This window comes from Barbatula barbatula (assembly GCF_947034865.1).
Source record: "Barbatula barbatula genome assembly, chromosome: 16".
NCBI classification, from domain to species: Eukaryota; Metazoa; Chordata; class Actinopteri; order Cypriniformes; family Nemacheilidae; genus Barbatula; species Barbatula barbatula.
Genome location: NC_136779.1, coordinates 7132177 through 7157942, shown reverse-complemented (window position 1 = coordinate 7157942; position 25766 = coordinate 7132177). Strand labels below are relative to the sequence as shown.

Here is a 25766-nt window from a genome sequence, read left to right as displayed (position 1 = left end):
AATGGTGTGACAGCACAGATTATTTTGCAGATTTATGGGTAAAGTGGTTTCCATTTCTGCTTGGACATTTTTCGGACATCTCTTATTAAGCACTAACACTATTAAGTAAAGTGCTTAACGGTGCCCAATCAGCAAAAATTCAGCGTCCGACTGAGCCGAGCAACCGACCTTCTAGAAATACGAGCACATGCGCAGTGTCCCCAGCAGCATCCACAGAGAGTGCGTACTTCGACCTCTGGACGCAGACTGTCAGTCAAACGAGCGCGCAACAGCACTCGTGTCTCACTTCAACTGTGGACTGAGAAGAACTTAAAAACAATTCCCCTGGAGTGCTTATTTTATTTTAAGAAATCATTCCGTGGTTTGATCCATTGCTGAAAACAAGATACAGAAGAACAATACGCACTGTTTACGCCGTGTAATAGACTTTTCTATTTTAAGCCTTTTCTCTCACTGGTGGTTTTTAGTGTTTTCTCGTGGGGTGCGCCCATCAGAAGGGCAGTGCGCGCTTGTTGGAGTGTCCGAGTGCGTTCGGATGTATGATGTCTGATCGCTTGTTTCTCACTGGAGCGCAGCCGGCGCGCAATGGATTTATTGAGGAAATTGTTATACGTCCATTTTAATCGATTTGTCTGCTCTGTGAATGGATCTGAATAAAGCGACGATGATATTCGCAACTTTTTGGATAATGTTGCCTGTCCTTGGTAAGTGTTGCATCTTTGTGCTCAATTTGCGCCTTTGATCTGTAACGCATATATGTACGATGTTGGAATGTAGAGTTTTGGTATTTGTTTTGTAGAGTATTCTTATTTGCTCATTATTAGTAGTAGTTACCTATTGGTATTATTACTAACCACGACTTGCGTGAAAACATTCAAACTGTACGTATTTATTTGAATCGGTTATTCTAAAATATTGGGTGCGCGCAACTACATTAGGCATTAAGAAAGTCATTTTATTTTATTTACATCTGTTGACAGAGCTGTAACTTTGACTGTTTTCTTCCACAGATTTAATGCACTTCTCACACGCAGATGTCATCGCACAGTCTCGTTCGGGTCGACTGGACTGTGTTAGGGCTCACGAACAGTGTTTGGCCAAGTACGGCTGCAGCACTAAATACCGCACCATGAGACAGTGTGTGGCCGGTAGAGCGAGTAACTTTAGCATGCTGGCCGAACCCGAGGCGCAGGACGAGTGCCGAAACGCTATAGAGTCCATGAAACAGAGTCCACTTTACGACTGTAAGTGCAGGAGAGGAATGAAGAAAGAGAAGAACTGTCTGCGCATCTTCTGGAGTATATACCAAAGTTTACAATGTATGTGGATCTTAATCGTTGGTTATGTTATGGAAGTGCAAATCACTTAAGATTATCCTGAATGTTTCTTACTGTTTGGATCTAGTAGAAATTGAAATTCGTTAAATGTTTGATAAATGACACTATACTATCTTAACTATACTATCTTACTTGTATTTCGATGTTCATCTTCCAGCCAATGATTTGCTGGAGGACTCGCCATATGAGCCAATAATCAGCCGTCTGTCTGATATTTTCCGTCTGGCTCCCATTTTATCAGGTAAGTGTGATGTTAATCTGTCACCACTTCACACCGAGAACAGACATCTGTCAATTCACATTGCATGGAAATAGGCCTACTTAATTGATCTATGCTTAATATTCACAGAATCATGACTAAGTTCATGACTTTGTTTGACCTTTGCTATGACCTTATAGACGGTTATATATTGCTTCGTTTTGTAATACATTTCAATATTGCCCAGCCAGAAAGACGTGATTTTTTTGTCATCATCTGCTTATGTGATTCCTTTGCAATCAAAGAGTCAATACCTGATGCATTCCTATAGAAAACTTAGAACAAGTGCTGCATGATGGAGATGCTATAATTGTTAAAGTCTGTAGATGGCGATGTTCCTCGCTGTTACACCACAGTTTAAAACTAAAATAAAATTGTTTCCAAATCCTTATTCTGTGCGTAATGGCACATATTGTGAAGTAAAACTCAATGGTCCTAAACATTGTCCCACTGTGGGTTTTGCTTGCATCATTTTGCACTATATTTGGTTTGGATATATAAATACACCAAACCAAAACTAAAAGGGTAGGCTACTCTAAAAGGACATGGAACCTGCGACATTCTCTCATTACATTCCCTGTCTTTTCATTTTAAATCAATAAAGCCATACAAAAGCTACAGCTTCTGAAACTGCAGCTGTGCTCTTTAATGAAACGATAATCAATATGGGTAAAGGCTGGAAAACTTACATTTGGCAGTTTAAATGGTCTGTGCATTTTGTCATCTGTCGGCATCATCAAATGCTTTCATCTATACCAGTGGACTGCAGGTGTTGAGAGAGACAGTGCATTCATTTGAATTATTGTCATATTCTTACCCTAGTGGAAAACCTCATAATGAGCATCCTAATTATATATAGAACAATTTTATGAAAGTTCTGGCATATCCCAGCCACCCCAGTGATAATTCACAGCTGGACTATACAGAAGTGAGCAGGATGTTTATGGTCTCTGCCAGTGCAGCTTCAATAAAAACTGATTCGGTTGAGAGATTCAGAACCAGCATGCCAGAAATATACATGGTCCAGATGGACGGACATTCTCATTCTTGAGGTCCAGCAAAGTGAGTTTTACAAGCCTGGTACATCTGTAAAAATACCTTAATCTCAAGATAAAGGACTAGCTCACTTTAAAGAATGTGACATTACCAATACCAAGGTCATGGGCTTGATTGTCAAATAAATATGTAAATGCTTCAATGCACTGTAAATTGCTTTGAATCAAAGTGTCTGCCAAGACTGACTTAGTCGTGTCCATTGCAATGCATTTGGCAGATGTTTTTATCTAAAGTGACCCACAGTATACATTGTTTTTATCATTATGTGCGTTACCTGGGAAAACCAGAAAACCTGTCCTTTAAAATTGGAGAGACACAGACTCCATCTTAGAGACTTGAAGGGACATACGGGGCCAAGCAAAGATACTTTCTTACACTATTTATATAGCAATAACTAACAAAATGGCCATCTCATCTAATCGCAGCTGTTCTCTAATGCAAAAAACGTTGGCATTTCAGTAAATATGTTCAGGTTTCATTTCCTGGAAAGTAACTGTGATCAATACGAATGGCTGCATTAAGGGTCTAACAACTGCTGAGCCAAACAGTTAACTTACCAATTCTGATAATGTTTTCCATTTTGATAAACTTTTTCACAAAGATGCATCGAGGTAACAAGAGTGAGTGATAAGAGTGTCATTAAGTATTTTTGTGATGCTCATCAAAATCTGGGTTACTGACTTCAGATTCTTCTATTAAATGGGTCTTTTAAAGGTTCAGGATACCTCTATATGAAATGTGCTATACATGCTCTTTCTTTCCCATTATGTGAAGCCACGCCCACCAGCTCTACATAGCTATTGTCGGTTTTAGGTTTTAGTTACAGATCCCCTTGGGCTGTAGGATCACAAGAAAAAGAGACAAAAAAATCAACATTCATAAAGTAGCTGAAGAGAGTTGGACAGAACTGTATTGGATTTAATTGAATTGGACAGCAGCTGCCTGTAGGCAGACCAATTAGTGAAGGCTGTAAAGCTTATGAGGTTTTACACGCAGTAAGGTAATGCATCTCCCTTCATTTGAAATACAACATTGCTTTAACTACATTAATTTGTATGCATTTGGCAGACACTTTTTTAACCTATACTTTCTTTTAAAGGAACAGTTCCACCAAAAATGAAAATTCTGTCATCATTTACTCACCCTCGAGTTGTTTCAAATCTGTATACATTTCTTTGTTCTGATGAACACAGAGAAAGATATTTGAAAGAATGCTTGTGACCAAACAGTTCTTGTCCACAATGGACTACCACAGTAGGAAAAATTGCAATGGTATTCAAAAGTGCCCCAGAACTGTTTGCTTTCCTACATTCTTCAAAATATCTTCTTTGTGTTCAACAGAACAAAGAAATGTATAAAGCAATTTTTCCAACTATAGTAGTCAATGGTGGCCAAGACCTGTTTGGTTACAAGCTTTCTTCCAAATATCTTTATCTGTGTTCATCAGAACAAAGAAATTGAGACCGATCTGGAACAACTTGAGGACGAGTAAATGAAGACAGAATTTTCATTTTTGGGTGAACTGTTCCGTTAAGACTTACCTCCTTGGATTCAAACCCATGAATATGCACTGCTAATGCAATCGAGCTACAGGAACATGAAGTAGAACCGCTTAGCCTGGCTTTGATAAACATTGTCAAACAGATCTCTAATATTTTATTTATTTGTCGTTTACTGCTCTGCCGAAACCCTTTTCAAAAAAAAGAATTTATTGTGCCATTAATCTAAACCAAGAACCATGTGACATTCAGAACAAACAACCGCTAGAATAAATTTTCCAGGAAGTAGTGGAATTAAAATGGGTCCTTTCCATTAATCAATATAGAAGCGGCCATGAGAGGAGTAGAATGATCATTCTGTCAGTACAGGGCGAGAGTTGTACCACCTCATCTGACAGTAAGAGCTGAAGCAATGAAGACAAAGTAAAACATGTCATTTAGATTAGGAGAGAAAAATAGATTAACCATAGGGAACACACATATGATCACACAGGATGATGTTTCACTAGACTGTCTTGAAGCTTGCTTCATGCCTTGTTAATTGATTTCTGTGTGTTCATGCTTTGGTCTGCAGGCTTGTCAATAATGAAGGGGTCTCAAGTGAACATTCATTTGTCTGCAAAGCATGTAGACTACTTAGAATTATGTTTCAAAGTATTACTGAATATTGTAATTGCTACCTTTAAGTGATAGTTCACCCAAAATAAAAACGATTTAATAATTTACTCACACAAACCTGTATGACTGTCTTCTGCAGAACACAAAAGAAGATATTTTGAAGAATGTAGCCAAACATCAATTGCCCCCAATGACTTCCATTGAATCGACACAAAACCAAAGTCATTTCTCAAACTATCTTCTTCCGTGTTCTACAGAGACAAACGATATGAGGTTGAATAAATAATGTCTGAATTACTTATTTACAGGTAAACTATCCCTTTAAAGTGCCAGTTCACCAAAATCTAACATTTTGTGTCATCCACTGAGGCATTTGGATGCTGCTGTTATTTCATGCATTGAAAGTGAAGGAGCATGTTTAGAGACAACATCGAGAGGTTTGAAGGAGTAGTTCACTCAAAACCTCCTGCTTTCATCACAAGCTATGAAATTCATGTAAACAACTTCCTTCCTGTACATCCTAACAACTGTAGCTCACTGTTAAGCCGTAAAGACACATACAACATCAACAGAGGCATCCATTTTCTCTCATGCGCCCGAATGAGGCCCCAGCCATCTGAATTATTCACGCTGTATGGCTGATACAGAATGTAACAAGTCCCAGGTGACCCCGCCTTCTAAAAGAGACTGAGTCCTCGCACAGACCGGCCCAATTCCTTTCATGAATTCTGTAAAGTACAAGTGTTTTTGTTCGCCAAAATGACTATCCAGAAAAACAGCTGCAGCCTGGAATTGAAAGAATCTATTAAAAAAAACGAATAAGTAATATAGTCATAGTAATATAAATGGAGAAATGATTTTGTATGAAATTGTATTAAATTAATAGTTAGTTTATTGTAAAAAACTCTGGATAATAATTTCAGCCGATCCAAAATCTCCTACAGAAAATGAATCCTGCCATTGTTTTGCCCATTCAGTAGGATAAAATTCATATGCGTACGGTTCACTTCAATCTGCAAACTTTGTTTTAAGAAAATCAATTCAGACTTTACTGGTATTGGCACGAAGGATATAAGAGAGGAAGAGGTTATTAAATGTGAAAAAATGGCCCTGTCAGCAGTTATTGTTTGGAAGTGCAATTTGATTTCCAATCTCATTTCACATCATTGACATGGATGCCAGGACTGTACGGTTTATGAATGCCAACCAGCTGCCACACAGCCCGCGGATGAACCAGACAGCGAGAGAGAGAGCATTTTTTATATCACATAGACGCAGAATGTTTTTCACATTAGATATGGTGCACCCAATAAAACTTAGCCATGAGGTAAACATGTGTGAACACGTGTATCCAAACACACGAAACAAACGTCTGAACATCTTTAGTACCTAGTCACACTATGAGAACTGTGTCTGTCTCGTGAGAAAAAATGTAAACAGCTTGATCACTCGAGGCAAACGTCACATTAAAGATTGGCCGTGTGGTGTTGTGTGTAGCTCAAATGTGTGATTAAAAACCCTTCAGTGTCAATAAATCCGGCAAGTGTGACATAAGGGGGAAAAGTCCCAAATTAAAAATGCTATACAGCAGTAAAACAGAAAGCCATTTAAACCCATGAAATGGAACCGATATGAAATTTGATGGAAGGGAGATACATTATTAACTACTGAATTAGGTGATTTGAAAGTTTGTTCGATCAATATTGAATATCAGGACCTCATAATAATTCATAAATCTGGGGTCATGTGATCAACGCTGACAGAGATCAGAATCATTAAACAGACGGTGACTAACATAATAGGAAAAATTACAGTTGGGGTCAATAGTGCCCCAGAACGGTTTGCTTTCCTACATTCTTCAAAATATCTTCTGTGTGTTCAACAGAACAAAGAAATCTATAAAGCAATTTTTCTTACTATGGTGGTCAATGGTGGCCAAGACCGTTTGGCTACAACCATTCTTCCAAATATCTTTATCTGTGTTCATCAGAACAAAGAAATGTATAGAGATATGGAACCACTCACAGCGGGTGAGCAAATGAAGACAGAATTTTCATTTTTGGGTGAACTATGTCTTTAATGACGCTGTTGATATCTGATACGACATCGCGACGTGACACTACCTTTCTTTTACACGAAACGTAAACTGCTTGCTTCGGAGTACTGAGCGACCGCACCATTTCAGGTCATCAAAAGTCACGTCACCTGTCATTGCAGAGATTAAGGACACTGTACAGTGACTCACACACACCCACATGCACACGGGCTGAACAGTGAATAGGCCGTGGAAGTGTATTGGCTGTCAAACATATATAATACAAATTCTTTGGAGTAGATTTTGGAAGGAAGCCTGGGCACGGAGTGCGGAAATCTTTTATTCTAATGGGCCGGTTTGACAGCTTTATGCTGACAGCCCTAAGATGATCTCGTGCTGTGTATGTGTGTTTGCTATGTATGAAGCCTTTGGTTAGCGTTCCCTGAGTCCAACATTGTTAAAAAGTGAACGGAAATGGAACACACCCCCGCCTTCTCTTATTGTAAATGCGTGCCAGCATTCATCGGTGGATTTATACGATATTGTGTATCACCTCATCTCACCCTTTCTACGTTTTTAGATCCATTCAAGCAAACAAATACAGTATGCATGCCTTGACAAGACACGGATTCAAAGCATTTGCTGATTTCAATGCGCTGCTTTAAACTATTTAAAGGTAACGTTGATCTGTGGACACAAAGGCAATTGTGAAGGGGATGTGGTACAAGAGCATTTAAGCCATTTTCATTCTTACTTTATTAATGGCTCAGTCTTGGCTCCTTTTCAAACAGATTTATAAATAGAGGCTCATGTTTTACTGTTGTGAGTAAATTGAAGACGTGAAGGAAATGACTTGGCCGTTGATGATGGTAAAACATAAACTACTTATTTAATATCGTATTAGACATTGATGTTTTTCCGGATTGAGAGCTATCAACACTGTGCTCTTTATTAATTACACTCCAGAGATTTTTTGCAGTTTGCGGCTGGACATACACAGACAAACACACACTGTCATGATTCCGCTATCATGTCATGTTTATTTTTGGTCTTGCAGCGGAGTCATGGCATAGCCTTAGGTTTTGTGTGAGAAAGACATGGCTTTGTTTTGATTCTGACATGCCATGTGCTTTCTCGTGTCTCGTCAGTGTTTCCCGCCCTTTTGTCTCGTTAGCCTTCCCATTAGTGTCTCATTACCTACACCTGCCCCTTGTTCAATTATCCTGTGTTTGTTTCCCTTTAAAGCCTCCTCTTGTCTATTGTCCTGTGCTCGTTCATTGTATTTGGTATCTTGTATCTTGTACTTTGTTCCTCTATGCTGTGTCAAGTACCAAGTACCAAGTACCAAGTTCTCGTTCAGTGTATTTTGGTGAGTCAGTTTAGTCTTGTCCTTAGTGTTTATTGTTCTAGTTTAGTTAGTCCATGTCCTGGTTGTCCCTATTATTTGTCTAGTCTTGGTTTTACTCCATCGTGAGTCTTTGTTTTGTGTTTATTGTGTATTAAATTTATTGTTATCTCCTTCACCCCCGAGTCTGCCTGCAATTGGGTTCTTCTCTCCACACAGTTCATAAAAGAATGAACGAGCCCCAACCGAACCCAGCAGGCGGCATGGACCCGGGAGACCGGGCAAAGGAGGCGCACCTCCTCTTTGGCCTCCGGCAGGGCGACACCTTTATTTGGGACTTCGCAGACAAGTTCTTAGCAACCTCTAAACGAGGCTGCTTCACGGAGCAGGAGTTGAAGAGCATATTCAACCGCTGCCTCGCAGAACCGCTCTCCCAGTCAGAGATGAGGAGGCTGAGACCCCTGGGCTTCACAGATCTGGTCAGCTGGATTTACGATCGGGATTCGCCCAGGGTCTCAACCCATCTCAACTCCACGGCCCTCTTGGACTCGGCCCCTGAGGGTCGGGTTTTGCAAATCGGGGCCGTGTGCCTCTCCTCACCCTCTGCACCCTTTGACTTGTCCAGCCCGAAGCTCCAGCCGGAGGAGAAGACCGGGACTCAACCCAAATATTTTTTGGGGGGGCGCCATACGAGCAGGAGGGCCCGATCGTCCAGAGGGTCTCCGGTGGTCCCGAGTCCGGTGGTCCCGAGTCCGGTGGTCCCGAGTCCGGTGGTCCCGAGTCCGGTGGTCCCGAGTCCGGTGGTCCCGAGTCCGGTGGTCCCGAGTCCGGTGGTCCCGAGTCCGGTGGTCCCGAGTCCGGTGGTCCCGAGTCCGGTGGTCCCGAGTCCGGTGGTCCCGAGTCCGGTGGTCCCGAGTCCGGTGGTCCCGAGTCCGGTGGTCCCGAGTCCGGTGGTCCCGAGTCCGGTGGTCCCGAGTCCGGTGGTCCCGAGTCCGGTGGTCCCGAGTCCGGTGGTCCCGAGTCCGGTGGTCCCGAGTCCACCCACTCCAGTGTCAAGTCCTGCCCTGCCGGCCTTCCAGCCGGCGTCAAGTCCTGCCCTGCCGGCCTTCCAGCCGGCGTCAAGTCCTGCCCTGCCGGCCTTCCAGCCGGCGTCAAGTCCTGCCCTGCCGGCCTTCCAGCCGGCGTCAAGTCCTGCCCTGCCGGCCTTCCAGCCGGCGTCAAGTCCTGCCCAGGCGGCCTTCCAGCCGGCGGCTCAGCCGGCCTTCCAGCCGGCGGCTCAGCCGGCCTTCCAGCCGGCGGCTCAGCCGGCCTTCCAGCCGGCGGCTCAGCCGGCCTTCCAGCCGGCGGCTCAGCCGGCCTTCCAGCCGGCGGCTCAGCCGGCCTTCCAGCCGGCGGCTCAGCCGGCCTTCCAGCCGGCGGCTCAGCCGGCCTTCCAGCCGGCGGCTCAGCCGGCCTTCCAGCCGGCCTTCCAGCCGGCCTTCCAGCCGGCCTTCCAGCCGGCGGCTCAGCCGGCCTTCCAGCCGGCGGCTCAGCCGGCCTTCCAGCCGGCGGCTCAGCCGGCCTTCCAGCCGGCGGCTCAGCCGGCCTTCCAGCCGGCGGCTCAGCCGGCCTTCCAGCCGGCGGCTCAGCCGGCCTTCCAGCCGGCGGCTCAGCCGGCCTTCCAGCCGGCGGCTCAGCCGGCCTTCCAGCCGGCGGCTCAGCCGGCCTTCCAGCCGGCGGCTCAGCCGGCCTTCCAGCCGGCGGCTCAGCCGGCCTTCCAGCCGGCGGCTCAGCCGGCCTTCCAGCCGGCGGCTCAGCCGGCCTTCCAGCCGGCGGCTCAGCCGGCCTTCCAGCCGGCGGCTCAGCCGGCCTTCCAGCCGGCGGCTCAGCCGGCCTTCCAGCCGGCGGCTCAGCCGGCCTTCCAGCCGGCGGCTCAGCCGGCCTTCCAGCCGGCGGCTCAGCCGGCCTTCCAGCCGGCGGCTCAGCCGGCCTTCCAGCCGGCGGCTCAGCCGGCCTTCCAGCCGGCGGCTCAGCCGGCCTTCCAGCCGGCGGCTCAGCCGGCCTTCCAGCCGGCGGCTCAGCCGGCCTTCCAGCCGGCGGCTCAGCCGGCCTTCCAGCCGGCGGCTCAGCCGGCCTTCCAGCCGGCGGCTCAGCCGGCCTTCCAGCCGGCGGCTCAGCCGGCCTTCCAGCCGGCGGCTCAGCCGGCCTTCCAGCCGGCGGCTCAGCCGGCCTTCCAGCCGGCGGCTCAGCCGGCCTTCCAGCCGGCGGCTCAGCCGGCCTTCCAGCCGGCGGCTCAGCCGGCCTTCCAGCCGGCGGCTCAGCCGGCCTTCCAGCCGGCGGCTCAGCCGGCCTTCCAGCCGGCGGCTCAGCCGGCCTTCCAGCCGGCGGCTCAGCCGGCCTTCCAGCCGGCGGCTCAGCCGGCCTTCCAGCCGGCGGCTCAGCCGGCCTTCCAGCCGGCGGCTCAGCCGGCCTTCCAGCCGGGAACAAGAACAGTTCCCCCGAGGACTTCTCCCATCAAGTCCCCGGGGATTCCACGTTCGCGAGCGCCCCCGGGAACTAGGACTGTCCCACCCTATCCCTACCCTCTTGGACACCCTCCCGTGAAGAGTTCCCCCACCCCCCCTCCCATGTTTATTATTTTTATTGTCTCACCCCAACCCTGTGATTTTGCTTGCTTGTTTGCCCCTGATATTGTTTTCTTTGTTTTGCCTTGTATTGTCGTGTTCCCAGTCTGTCTTGTCTTGTTAGTCTACCCCTTGATGAACACCTGGAGGTGTTCATTTAAGGGGGGGCTTATGTCATGATTCCGCTATCATGTCATGTTTATTTTTGGTCTTGCAGCGGAGTCATGGCATAGCCTTAGGTTTTGTGTGAGAAAGACATGGCTTTGTTTTGATTCTGACATGCCATGTGCTTTCTCGTGTCTCGTCAGTGTTTCCCGCCCTTTTGTCTCGTTAGCCTTCCCATTAGTGTCTCATTACCTACACCTGCCCCTTGTTCAATTATCCTGTGTTTGTTTCCCTTTAAAGCCTCCTCTTGTCTATTGTCCTGTGCTCGTTCATTGTATTTGGTATCTTGTATCTTGTACTTTGTTCCTCTATGCTGTGTCAAGTACCAAGTACCAAGTTCTCGTTCAGTGTATTTTGGTGAGTCAGTTTAGTCTTGTCCTTAGTGTTTATTTTTCTAGTTTAGTTAGTCCATGTCCTGGTTGTCCCTATTATTTGTCTAGTCTTGGTTTTACTCCATCGTGAGTCTTTGTTTTGTGTTTATTGTGTATTAAATTTATTGTTATCTCCTTCACCCCCGAGTCTGCCTGCAATTGGGTTCTTCTCTCCACACAGTTCATAACACACACACAGCCCCCAGCTATATTTCACTCTTTAGCACACACAATCTGAAGATCCTGGTAGATTTGTTTTTTTATCTTTCTGGTCTTCGCTCCAAAACACTTGTCAAACATCTAGACGGCTTGTGAAACTGTTATAGCAGCTTCTCTGAAAGGTAAATGTACAAACCGCATCTGGATTTTTACAGCACAGCTAATGTATCGGTTCACCCTTTATTTGAGATCGGACTAATCTAGCAAAACTGTTGAAAAATGACAGCGGCCTTAAATACCAGTGAAATGTAAAATGACTCTATACCACGTGCACTAACAGAGCAGTTTTCAGTTCCCCAAACTAATATGCTATTGAATACATTCATTTACGTTAATATAACATCTCTCTCAGAACATTCAACAATGTTCTGTGGTTCACTTTCTCAGTCGTTTGATCACGGCCGCTTGAACTGCTGCTATTTTCCGCCAAAGCTCCGTAAACTTTGGATTGATCAGCTCTGTAAGCTCACTCGGAACGGTGCGTTCATTAATTCCATCTGGGTAAAAGACACTCATCAATAAATCAATAGGGTCCACATCCACTGGATATTTTCAAATATCAATTGGACCGGTTAATTCCCTTAAAGCACGTTCCAAAGTTCAGCCATTGGCAGGCATCACTTCAGAGACCATTAAAGGTCCCCAGGCGGCAGTTTAAAGCGAACGGTCTTTTATGTGAAGCTCATACTGTTGTTTAACTGGCAGTTCTCTCTTTATTAAAGAGTGCAGTGATGGTTAGAGAAGGTTCATCTCCTAACAAACCCTCATTGTGCTGAAACTGCACTTACATTAATTGATAGAAGGTTCAGTCCTGACGGCTCATTTGCTGAGTCTTCTTTTAGAAGAATCTGTTGTGCTTTGAACTATAAAGAGTTTGTTATCTATCTTTCATGGCTCAAGAGATTTTATAGAGTTGTCTGATGTCATCTTTTATTTAAAGATGAGTTTAGGAACTTTGACTGGCCATCATAAAAATACACTGAGAACAAAAACATAGACAAAAATAAAACAAATCTTGATCTTTTTTCTGATGTTCTGGCAACATTGTAAAAAATCTGAACTCAACTCAACATTTTAAAGTGTTAAATACTATTTTTCAGAAGTTGCCTTGCATTTGAAGTTAAATGAAATTGGCATTTAAGTAATAAACTTAAATATTAAACTGACTTAAAAATATGACATTTTCAATTGACCCAGTTTGTTGCAACAAGTGATCTTATTCCAATTATAACGATTGAAAAATGTAGATAAAACCAGTCACTAGAAAATCCGAGGCCTGAATGTTTTTATAGTGAAACTGAGCACTTTTGAGCAATGTTCTGAAACTCATTGGTGGGATAAATGAACATCTAAGAAGCATTAAAACTCTTAAATTGGCTCTTCATGTTTACATTTACATTTAGTGATTTAGCAGACGCTTTTCAGGGAGCAATAAGCTTTTTATGACATAAAAGAGCAACAGTACATTAGGTGCTTATACAAAGTTACTAGTTTCAACAAAATGTCATTTCTACATTACAGACAATATTATTACAATGTTAAAGAGATCTGCGATTTGTATTTCCTAGAGGAGAAAGAAAGAACAAACTTTTTGAAGATCTAAAAGGCATGCTGTAGGACGACAGAGAGGTAGAAAATAAAGATGGACAGAGAGAGAGAGAGAGTCAGACTCAGAGGAGAGAGAGAAAGTGGGAGATACATTATGGAGGTTGAGTCCTGGTATGATTTGATTTGTTGCAGTGGCATGTGTTTTTATTGGATTGGAACAGTTGGGGGAAAGCTGTGAGATTATTAAGCATCCGCTAGAAAAGCTCCAGGTCTCTGCCATCACCACTTTCTGTCTCTGCAGCACTCACAATCTCTCAGGCCACTTAAGGAAGCGACTGAACAGCACACTTATTATTCCTGTGCCCAAAAAGCAGTAAACAACTGAGCGATCCGCAGCCTGAGCACAAGCCCACACATCCACACACACAAACACCGTTGCTCATTATTTCATGTCACACTGCAGTCCTGTGAGCTGCACACACTATGGCTTTTAGCCTAAGCAGCCTTTGGCACAAATAGGCGTAATATGGTAAACCCAGAAGTGTTTGGGTATACAGGGGCCACAAATATGTTAAGACACAGTTTTCACAAAAATTATTAAATAAGATAACAGAAATAATATACCACATGACAATTATACACACAAAAACACAGTTAAAGGTTAAGTTTGTGAAATTTAGGTTGCGAATTACAACCAACGGCTCACTCCACCACTTCCTTTCAAAGCACTACGGAGGCCGGAACAGAACTAAGATGTCGTCATGTTTTCGATTATAACGTATATACAAAATGCGTTCTGTAGAGCAGTTTGTCCATTTAGGACTACAACATGCACCTTTAAAGCAAAGAACTTCACCAAAAATAAACTGATAATATACATCATATAAATACAAAATATTTAATGTATATAATCAATCATTTTATCTAAGTCTATTTAAATCATAAGAAGCCATCCTGCTGTGTGTTTGTTTATATGTATGTATAAAAGTTACATTTGGACGTAGTAAGTTTTGACACATTTTGAAATGCTGCGGTACCTCCTGTAAGCCTGAGCCTCCTCTACACGTGCTTGTCAAACACAAGTAATGGTTTTTGTAATTGATGATTAACCTCAAGGATCCAGGGTGCGTTCAGATTTAATCACATCTAACCATCTTGTGAAAACTCACAATAAGCACAAATTCCTCATCAAAAGCATAATTGCAAAAAGCAGTGTTGCATGCACACGAGCTGCAGCGCATACAAAAAGGTGAGTTAGTGAAGCGAAGAAGCAGCTCTTCTGAAAAGAGCCAATGAGAGGAGACGTCATTAAATACACAGCAGTATACTCACGTGCAGCAGAAGCAGACACAGATAAAATCTGTCTTTTATAGCATTCCGCACATTTCATCATATCACACATGGGTTGTTATCTTTTTTAAGATATAAATAACATCCAAACATACTTTATGTTTTTCCACAGGCAGATATTAACGTGCGCACCATCTATTGTGGAATCTTACCAGTTCCCGCTCCAGCGTTAGCAGAATAAAGAATTTATGTGGGTGACGCTTTAGATTATGGCCCACAATATACCGCATAATTAAACAGGATTTACGGCGTAAATAAATGTAACAATAATGTACCTCTACAGTACATATCTGTAGATGAAGGGGAACAATATCCAAGGTTTGGGGAATAAAGTGGTTAGAGTAAGGAAAGTTACAAAAATATGAATGAGGGAGCTGCATGAAAAATGATTTGTGACCAACAATCCTAAAATCAATCAAATTAAAATGATTCCTAAAGTCAAAACTCTGTCAAATTTACAGTTGATACACAGTCTGCGTGCTTCATTCGTGCTGTTTTGCTTGTACAATAACTGAACACATCATTCCCCTTTATTTTATGTTTGCTATAAAAATTCATATTAATTTGCTATTAATATTCACAGTGGCTTATTTATGGGTACATTGTGATTACAAAAATGTAATGTATGTTCGCGCTAACATTGTATAGCATACTGCAGGTCATTCATCCCACGTTAAATTAAAATAGATATCCTTTAGTTTGAGTATAAATTAAAACATAGCCGACAGCTTAACTTATAAATCATAATTGTAATTTAAGATAAAGAGACACTGTTTTTAAAGTACTTGCTCGATGGCTGATCTTAGTTTTTCTAGTCAATAAAAGATTGCAGATCTTTGATTATAAAAAGGTTTTAATGATGTCGCACTGCATGCTTTCCCCTAAAAAAAGGAATTCCCTAAAATTACAAAAAGCATCCTTTGTACACTTACGCACAAGCATTGTAACAATTTCTTCGATTTCTTCCAGTCTCAGGTGTTGACTTGAAAGTGCCAATCCATGTTAGCAATATTCATTCATTCTTCGTAACTGAAGGGTCTGACAAAGGATGTCTTCTCATAGGAAGATATGTTGAAACAAACAGACAGAAAAGAAAAGAGAGGAAAGGCAAACACAGCTTTGCAGGGTTGTGAACTTATCCATGCGAGTGAAGGCGTAGCGTTCACCTCGGGATGTTTGTTCAAAGAAGGGCAAAAGAGAGAAAAGTTCTCCGGGCAAAAGATTGAAATGCTACACAAGTGAAACTTATTTTAAACTGAAGAGTTTAATTGCAAAGCTTCGTAGTGGAGATGATGTTTGGGTACGCTCGAGGCACTTTTTGTGGGATCTGTTGGAAACCAAACAAATGTGTGAAAAATAGCTTTGTCAGATTTTACTTATAGACTGAGCAAACTTGTGATGTGAATGAACTCAGATGCATTCATACATGAGGCAGATGCTTTTTAAAAAGTGTTTTACAAAAGTATTTTGCATCACAAATAATTGTATTACATTTTTTATTTAAATAGTAGTCTAGTTTCTCTAAGTCTCTCAAACCGACTGTACGGTACGGCCTCTATTTCTGTGAGTGTCCCTCGACCTCAGCCAGAGGACAATCCTAAAAGGTCAACAACTGCCCAACATTTACCATGTGTTCTTTGACATTTACAGTCTCTGCATAAATAAAATAAGCCGGTAGTCTTGACAAACTCAACCTTTAACCCACATCTCTGCCCACACAGGTGAGGCGGCCTTTTCGAAGGACAACAACTGCCTGAACGCCGCCAAAGCCTGCAACCTGAACGATACGTGTAAGAAGTACCGCTCGTTTTACATCAGCCCCTGCACAAGCAGAATCTCCATCACTGAAGTGTGCAACAAACGCAAATGCCACAAGGCCCTGCGGCAGTTTTTCGACAAGGTGCCACCCAAACACAGCTACGGCATGCTTTTCTGCTCCTGCCCCTCAGGAGATCACTCGGCCTGCTCCGAGCGCAGGCGGCAGACCATCGTGCCAGCCTGCTCGTATGAAGACAAAGAGAAGCCGAACTGTCTCTCGCTGCAAGCCTCATGCAAGACCAACTACATATGCAGGTAGGATGAAGAACGCCGACAGGTAACAGGAGGAGAAAAGTATATATTTAATTTTTTTGGTTTTGGGCAGGTCAGTTATTCCTCTAAAAGTATATAAGATTAGCGTGTAAGGTTGTGTGAGGAGAGATGACAAATGTTCGGTCAATAAGGTGTCGAGTCTGTTTAATGAGGACTGTGGGGATTTTTGTTCATTCTTGGTTGGTTTTTTTCAGGTCTCGTTTAGCTGACTTTCTCACCAACTGTCAACCTGAGGCCCGCTCGATTTCAGGGTGCCTGAAGGAAAACTATGCCAACTGTCTGCTGGCATACTCTGGGCTCATTGGTGAGTTAAAATGTCTGATTCAGTGTGTTATGAAAGTAAAGTTATATAAAGTAAATCAAAAGATGTGAAATTAAAGGGGATAGTTCTGTCATGAATTATTTACCCTCAAGTTGTTCCAAACTTATGTACATTTCTTTGTTTGGTTGTACAGAAAGAAAGATATTTGGAAAAATGTTAGCAACTGAGATGCCAGAACCGACCAATCAGAACCAAGTATTCTTGACAGAAGTGTAATGATCACAGAGGAAAATGTTATTGCTTTGAAATAGTTTTTTTATTTGATGCCATTATTAGTTGCAACATTTTAAGTTTTAAAATAGCTTAGGAGCAGTAAAAATAGAAACAAAATTAGACAAATGCTAAAATTCATCAATTGAATGTGACTATACAGGTAAAATAATCTAGATTATGATGAGACATTTTTAATTTCTTATTGAAATCTTGAATAATATTGACTTTTGAATGCAGGTATATCAAATCTGAGCTCATTTTGTTTCTCTTCAGAAACTCTCATGGAGACATTTGTGAGATTTGCTGATCTGGGAAACAATTCTGTCATTATTTATTCACTCTCATGTCATTCAAAACCTTACATGAATCTTTTATCCGTGGAACACAAAAGAAGATATTTTAAAAAATGTTTTGTGTCCATACAATGGACGTCAATAGGGGCCAATGATGTTTGGTTACCAACATTGGTTTCACTAGTGTTGTGCAGAAGAAAGTCAAACAGGTTTTCTTGGAGTCAAAACAGGTTCACTGGATGTGTGCCAAAACATCACCCAGAAGAAATGCTTTATTACAATGGTATTTATGTAGTACTCCATTTGATGAGAGACTCATCTATAAAAGACTCAACTGTTGAAATACATGAACTACTCCATTGTTAGTAATAATGAAATGTTTTCTAATACTGAAAGTTACTTATATTGCATTTATGATACTCTAAAATATTGTGTGGATAAGTCACTAACTCTACAAATGTTGTTCTTTGAAACTGAAATGACATCCGTACTTTAATCCTTTGCTCATGTGATACAGGTACAGTCATGACACCCAACTACCTGCGGGCCCCTGGCATCAGCGTATCACCCTGGTGTGACTGTAGCAGTAGTGGAAATGGCAAAGCAGAGTGTGACAAGTTTACTGAATTCTTCACCAACAACCGTTGCCTTCGTGAGTATTGACCTCATTCACACAACCACCACTGTCACTTTAAACCACGAATCGCATCATATCACTGCTTATATGAACTTCTGTTCTGACTGACAAAATATCCTCCAACAATGCAAAATCTAAAGTTGACTTCTGTTCACCGTCTGCATCAGCAAATCTAATCTCTGCGATTTGCGTTGCTATGCGGTTCAGGGCCGCCTGATGGGCGAGAGACAGAGAAATTCCTCTTAAATGGGGTGGCTGAGAGGGGGATTGACATAAAAAGAGAATAAAGCATTATTCAGGTGTCCGTGGACCTGAAAGAGTGGGGGAAAAGCATGCATTATTTTGTCAGGCAGTTATTCAAAAACATCCATTTAGATGAACTGCATGCGGGGAGATAGACAGAAGGGAGATGAGAAGCAGGATTTGTCTTCATGGCCTTTAAAACGACAGCCCGCGTGATGACACAAGCCGCGCTTCATCCACACCTCGCGTCTCGGCTAAATGTGTTTGTGTACGTTAGAGAGAGACAGACAGTGACGGGACAGTCTGCCCGACGTCAACATCACCTGGACATCTAGTTTGGAATAAACATGTCACTCTACTTGTAAATCCTGGTGAGCCCAGTTCAAGTTATCAAGTTGAGCACATTGTGTATTTCTAAGTATACTTTGTTATAAGTATACTAATATACATTTTCTAGTAAATAGTATTGTATATCCATCTAGTATACAGCATATTGGACTCGAAAGCATTTTACAGTACATGACAAATTTTTAGATGCAGTAGCTGGTGAAATATACAGTATTTAAAAAACGAATGGCTTCAATCTGTTGTAATCCACATTATCTACTGAGAATAATCCTTTTAGCACATATGGTTTGGAGAACAAGGCAACGTTGTTCTAAGAGGCAATAATAGGCAATACTACTGGACACAGAACACTACTAAAGTCTCATTAGACCTTAACAAACAAAATGAGCTCGCCAGCTTTGCTTAATCTTGCTTATGCGAGACCCAACACTTGCTCAATAAAAAGGTCACACTACCCCTCCGTCAATAGACGGTACTTAATGCACACAACTTCTTCTTTACCTGAGTACCTATCCATAATCTCCCACTTGCCCTTTAGCTTTCTGTGGCATGAGTAAATAACAGCCTGTGAAAATCAAAGTGCTCTTGAGAAAAAAGCCAGTTGAGTCATAATGGAGGCCCCCAGTTTATCATCAGAAAGGTCAAGTCAAGTCAAGTCAGCTTTATTTATATAGCGCTTTTTACAATTTTCATTGTTACAAAGCAGCTGTACAAGAAAACATTGACTATAATTAAAACATAAAAGGTTATGGAAGTCAAAACACAGGTCAAATATCAGACACACAATAAATTCCTATATGCAGTGTTAATTAAATAAGACTACCAAATTCTAGCAGCCCCCCCGGCCAGGCAAACAGTGCAAAACAGTATGCAAACGGTGGCGAGGAACCCAAAACTCCATTGGAGGAGAAAAAACCTCAGAGGGAAACCAGACCTAACCAGGGGATTCCAGTTCCCCTCTGGCAAAAACTGCTGCCTCTGCACAAGCTCGACAGTGCTTGCACAACAAGGCAAAATAAAAAAAGTTAGATTTAAAATTTTCATTAATAATCTAATAGCGACCTGAAGTTTTGTAGAGTCGCCACGTCCTTCGTCCAGCATTTGTCAGGTCTGGGAATGGATTGCGCCCTGCCCGCTCCGGTAACCTTGGACTGCGTCCTGCCCGCTCTAGTAACCTTGGAACAATGAGACAAGACTGGCTGAGAGTAGAGTACTGTTCTGCTCTCTTTGATGCAACAAATGCATCAGTTGTTATTGGAAGTGTCCCTGGTTCCGGTTGATCTAACTAGTGCAGCCTAGATCTGTGAAATATATATATTATGATAGTGTAGTGTATGCAAGATTAAAAAGATGCGTCTTTAGTCTAGATTTAAACTGACAGAGTGTGTCTGCCTCCCGGACAGTGCAGGGAAGACTGTTCCAAAGTTTAGGCGCTAGATGGGAAAAGGATCTGCCGCCTGCACTTGATTTTGAAATTCTAGGTATTACCAACTGACCTGACACCTGAGAGCGTAGTGCACGTGATGGACTATAATACGTTAGAAGTTCTCTCAAGTAGTGAGGAGCTAAAGGTCTCGGAAACTTTAGAGTTTAAGTGGCAATCTTAGTGCAGTTGAAATAGAAGGCCGCAAGTGCTCTTTACTTGCTTCAGTATTAACAGGGAGCACTTAATATCTGACATGGGTTTTGGGCTGCTCGGGGGCCGTGATCTTTCTACTGTCCCCATTACGTTGTAAACTAAAGAATTTTCTGATGTTTTAAATTTTTTTCAACTGGTTGTTTAAAAATGTATTGCACGCTTTTTTGAGATTCACACAATTTGTCGATAAAAATGTTTTGTATTTGAATTTACAAAATAATTGAACTGTATCACTTAATCATAATCTTTAGTTTATAATTCATTTAATATTTTCTTTATTTTTCTTTATTATATTTTTAGCAAGGTGGAATATATTATTACTGTCAACGTTAATGCGTTAAGACATGCAATCATTTATTTTTCACATTTTTTTAATATTTAACGCAAATTAACGCAGCATCCATTTATTTTGTCATCCTTTGTCTAGCATTACATTATATAGGTTTCCCAGACAAGGTTTAAGTCTAGTCCCAGACTAACTTAAATGTTAGAGGTGTCTTGCATGACTTGCACTGACATATCTTAAAATATATAAAATATGTTATAAAATATAAAACAGTTATGTTATTTTTGTAAAGTATGTTTAAAAAAAAACGATTTAAATATCCTAATTGAATCAAGGCCTAGTCCTGTTTTAAGATAATCCCTGTCCGGGAAACCGCCCCATAATCATGCTCCTATTCATGTAAAGGCCTTTAAACCATTTAAGCACAATTTGAAACGGTTGCTTTGACGCGTTCAGTGTAGATAGACAGCTTCTAGCTGTGGGATGCGGCACAGCGCGACAGCGGCCTTGTCTGGTGTATACAGTCACTAAGGGCTACGTCAGTGAATCTCTGGTAGACAGCCCATCAGTATCTCTGCTTGAATGAACAAAAACACACAATATTCTGCCAGAAAGCATGTTTTGTCAAGCATTTTCGTGAACACAGATTTAATAAAATAAATAAAATCCTAAATTTATTAATCACTAATTGTGAAAATGGGAAAGGGCGCCGCATTGTTCAACTTGCGGCTGTAACTACTGTCTCTAATATTAAAGAACAAAAGAAAAGAGGATTTCAATGTGTTGTAGGTTCATTTCTATATTTAAGATTATTAAAGATTGTAAAGTGTTTCAGAACTTAATTCAATTTCTGTATATTTTTCTTACCTGTTAGAGATGATCACTCCCAATGATACTGTACTTTGATAAATGTTAAAATAAAGAAAAAAGATTCAATTTCATGGAGACATCAGATGCAGTGCTAATATCAGAATGTTGGCTTTCATTTATAAAATGATGTTGTTAAAGAAATCTGTTGTTTCTACATTAATTTGGAGATTAAATGTGAAATGATTAGAATGTAAAAACGCATTTAATGTTATGTGCGATTAATCACATATATTTTTTCTTCGATTGACAGCACTGCATTTACATTGCAGATGCTTTTATCCAAAGCGACTTGCAAATGCAATAAACAATAGAAGCACTAATTATTAGATATTATTTATTAAATTATGGTAATAATTGCAATATTTATATATTATAAATAATATATTTTAAATGTTTGAAATATGCACTAATAAAAAAACGCTTGCATCACAGTACATTTCTAAAAGTGACACCAAAAAGTCACACTAAAGTGACAAATGTGTGTCCTCCAAAATTCATCCTGGCACAGTTCTGAACTATTCAAAATAAATTGCCCCTTTTATGCAGGCAATGCCATCCAAGCCTTTGGTAATGGCACAGATGTTGGGGTGTGGCAACCCCAGCCACCCATCATGCCCACTTCACCTGACCCCTACACTCCACAGAGAGGACGGGACAGGACATCCAACGCACTGGATGACTCCATGAGCCGCAATGACCTGAACATGAATGCAGACCGACTCTACAGCTTCTGTGGAAACCTGCAGGTACTGCTGGCAAGACACTTTATCATTTAAAAATAGAGAGGACAAAATCAAAACATTAAGGGATGTTATTGATGAAATACTCTATGTTTGAGAATTCCTTTTATTAAAACACAGTTAATGGATTCAAGTAATAAATGTAACACCATTGCTTTCTTCTTAAGACGATCATTTATATTGAAATAAATCTGTCTAGTGTCATTAGATGGATTAGATATAATTTTAGGTCTTTATATATTTTGGATTTTGTCCTTTTGCTTCCGTAAAGACTAATGGATAGAATGGATAGAAATCCACACAGTCAACTTCGCCCTCAGTCTTTCAAGGTCATTGCAAATAAATCAGTCCATCATTTATGAATCATGCTGATTATGAGAAAATGAGTGAACGTCTCTAGAGCATCTCTCAGATATTTCCGATTCCCTATATGCCTGCATCTAGATCTCAGATCATGATTGACAGCTGCCATTTAGTGACACTGGTCCACACGGACGGTTAAAGATGCAGCATCAACTTCACAAACAGCCGCCAGCTTGTTTGGATGCTTTCAGGCGTCGCTCGCATATGATGACTTAGATTTTTCCAGCAACGTGTCTCGGGGTGAGATGAGGGCTTACTTTTGATTGATGGGTGTGGGTTGTCGTGGCGACAACACACACTCGCAGGGCCTCTGGGTAGAAATGAGATGAATCAAACTGCCAGAGCTGTCATGTCGGAGCTAATTGGCTGGCACATTAACATGTGGGACCCCCTTAAGCAGTGCAAACCCACCCATTACGTTCTCTCTGAGGCAAACAGATCTTTTACCACACCATTAGACTGGCAGGCACGTGGTCTTTGTCAAAGCTGTGACATGTACTCCATAGACCACAGTTATGTCCCTGCCCCACTACACAGGGACTCCATCTGTACATTATTTACAGTTTCATAATAGATTCACTGCAGAATATCATATACACTGATACGGCACAACAATTCATCTTGGCTTTAATAACAGTATCGTGATATATTAGTAGACAGTTTCTTCGTCAGATAAACTACCAAGAAGGCAATTCATCATTCTGTTCCACAATGCTTTTCTTACAAATTAGTTGCATTCCCTCCCCATTGCGTGGCACATTTATTACATTCTGAATTCCCCATAGAATAGCGTCATCCACCAAACCAACCTGTGTACAGCGGAGGGGAGTTTCATGTATTAAAAATGCATTGGTGTGTCACTGATATTAATGCAGATGAACTGACCTTCTGCACACATGAAGAAACGCGCACAAACACACACAGAGCACAGCACATTGATTTGAAGGTAGCAGGACATCGGTGGATTTATACGTGTGGGCTGTTGGACTCATTATCATTACATCTCACTCAGAAGACCTCTTCATGAGACCAATATATGACCTCTGTATGCAGTGGAGATTTGAAACCGGGCTTCACTTAGTGGACTCTGTTTCAAATGCTTTATGACACAAAACACTCTGTGTCTTTAATGTAATGGACTTTGCATCCCATATTTCAACTGGAGGTTTTCTTTTTTTTTTGCAGGCTCAGAAACTGAAAAGTAATGTTACTCTGGATGTTCTTTGTGTGGTAAGAACAGTTAACATCACCTACAGAAATCAATGTTATCTTTCATATAAAGGGATGGGTATTCACCAGACAATACAAATGATGTCATATATTCTATCGATCTATCTATCTATCTATCTATCTATCTATCTATCTATCTATCTATCTATCTATCTATCTATCTATCTATCTATCTATCTATATCTCTATCTCTATCTCTATCTCTATCTCTATCTCTATCTCTATCTATCTATCTATCTATCTATCTATCTATCTATCTCTATCTATCTCTATCTATCTCTATCTATCTCTATCTATGTATCTATCTATCTATGTATCTATCTATCTATCTATCTATCTATCTATCTATCTATCTATCTATCTATCTATCTATCTATCTATCTATCTATCTATCTATCTATCTATCTATCTATCTATCTATCTATCTATCTATCTATCTATCTATCTATCTATCTATCTATCTATCTATCTATCTATCTATCTATCTATCTATCTATCTATCTATCTATCTATCTATCTACTGTATCTACTGTATCTACTGTATCTACTGTATCTATCCATCCATCCATCCATCCATCCATCCAATCTATCTTTGTCTGTCTGTCTGTCTGTCTACTATATATCTATTGACTGTATCTATCTACTGTATTTGTCCGTCTGACATTTCGTAGACATAACAACAAACAAAAGATTTCCAAATTATTCTTCATTACAACAAACTAAAGATTACACAAATATTCTTAAATGTACTCAAATCGTTTTTTGTGATTATTTTGTATACATTTTAAATGTTTAAATACATTTTGGAGCACAGTTGCATAAAATGCTTTAAAATATGGACTATGAAGTAAAAAAGCTTTTTATTTCTTGGGATCTGTAAATAAAATGAAAGGAAACAATCAGTCACAACAAAACTAACATGATGATGTTTTAATCACAGAATCCTCCACTGAATGACCCCAGCAGCTTTAATGCCATATCTCGGAGCTCAACCAGTGCTGTCTGCTCAGTGGATTTGACCGTGATTCTGCTCGGTCTGGTCTCTATTCTTCAGCTCATCCAGCTAACAGCCCCACAGACATTATAACTGATCACCGATCAGACCCGCCGGACTGCTGCTGCTCTGTACCATTCAAAAATGTAGTATTTGAGTTTTTCCACAAGTGATGCTGTGTGCGGTTTGGTGTTTCAGTGTGATGAAACATTTTCAGTCTACCTTGTTTTTCTTTCTCAATGATCGAAGATAATGGACATAATGGACAATCACGGACGTGTTAGGACATCAGTGGACGGATTATGCGGTTTACAAAAACAGTGCAACACATACTGTATATGGAGCACTACATTGCAACATTTTCCAACATTAGGAAATGTATGGAAGTGTTTGGACGCTGCATATTACGGGGCTGTTGGTTCCAATTTACTTTCACCATGGAAATGCCACAAGAAAACCTGCAGACCAACTTACGCTTTAACTGTGTCAAGTAGCACACAACGGTTTTGAAGGCTTATCAGCAGAACCTCCTGCACCTGTCACTTATTAGGACCTAAAAACCCTTTAAAGTGGCAGTGACAACCCGCTGTGGCTCATCTTAGTCGATACGGCCTGGAAAACCAACATCTGGATAGGCAGGACCCTTTATCACGTCAAAACATGACAGGGTTGTTTAATTTCCTGTCCAGTAAAGCACGCTTTGAAGGTGAGAGCCGAGCACCATTTTTTGAGAACGTTTGCAACATGCCTCTCTTTGTTTACAACGATCATATTGTGCTTTATTTGGCCTAGCAATGCTTTTCAGCTGTCGTATTCACCTCTGTTGTATAAAATATCATTTGTGTTTTAACATTAGTGATGAAACTCAGAGTTTATACCGAGGGATAATTTCACAGTCCAGTATGCTGTATGTCAAATGTGCCGTACGTTTTGTAAGAATGTTTTTTTTTTCTTATTTATAGGATGTTCTCTCCAAGTATCATTTTGGATTGTTGTTGTACTGGTTAGCTGTAAAAAGAAAAAAGTATATATGTAAAACAATATACATATAAAACAGGAGCAAAAAGAAACTTATTAAACAAAGTAAAGAAG

At 41.3% G+C, this 25766-nt stretch overlaps 1 protein-coding gene across 1 annotated transcript; it reads left to right on the top strand.

Annotated features, from left to right (window-relative positions):
- The first annotated feature begins 251 nt into the window (after nt 1-251).
- gfra1b (gdnf family receptor alpha 1b) lies at nt 252-25766 on the top strand. Its single transcript, XM_079476009.1, has 9 exons — nt 252-704; nt 1011-1319; nt 1495-1578; nt 16127-16478; nt 16691-16800; nt 17842-17976; nt 21894-22093; nt 23636-23680; nt 24621-25766. The coding sequence occupies exons 1-9, from the start codon at nt 644-646 to the stop codon at nt 24765-24767; spliced, it is 1443 nt and encodes a 480-aa protein (XP_079332135.1). The 5' UTR covers nt 252-643; the 3' UTR covers nt 24768-25766.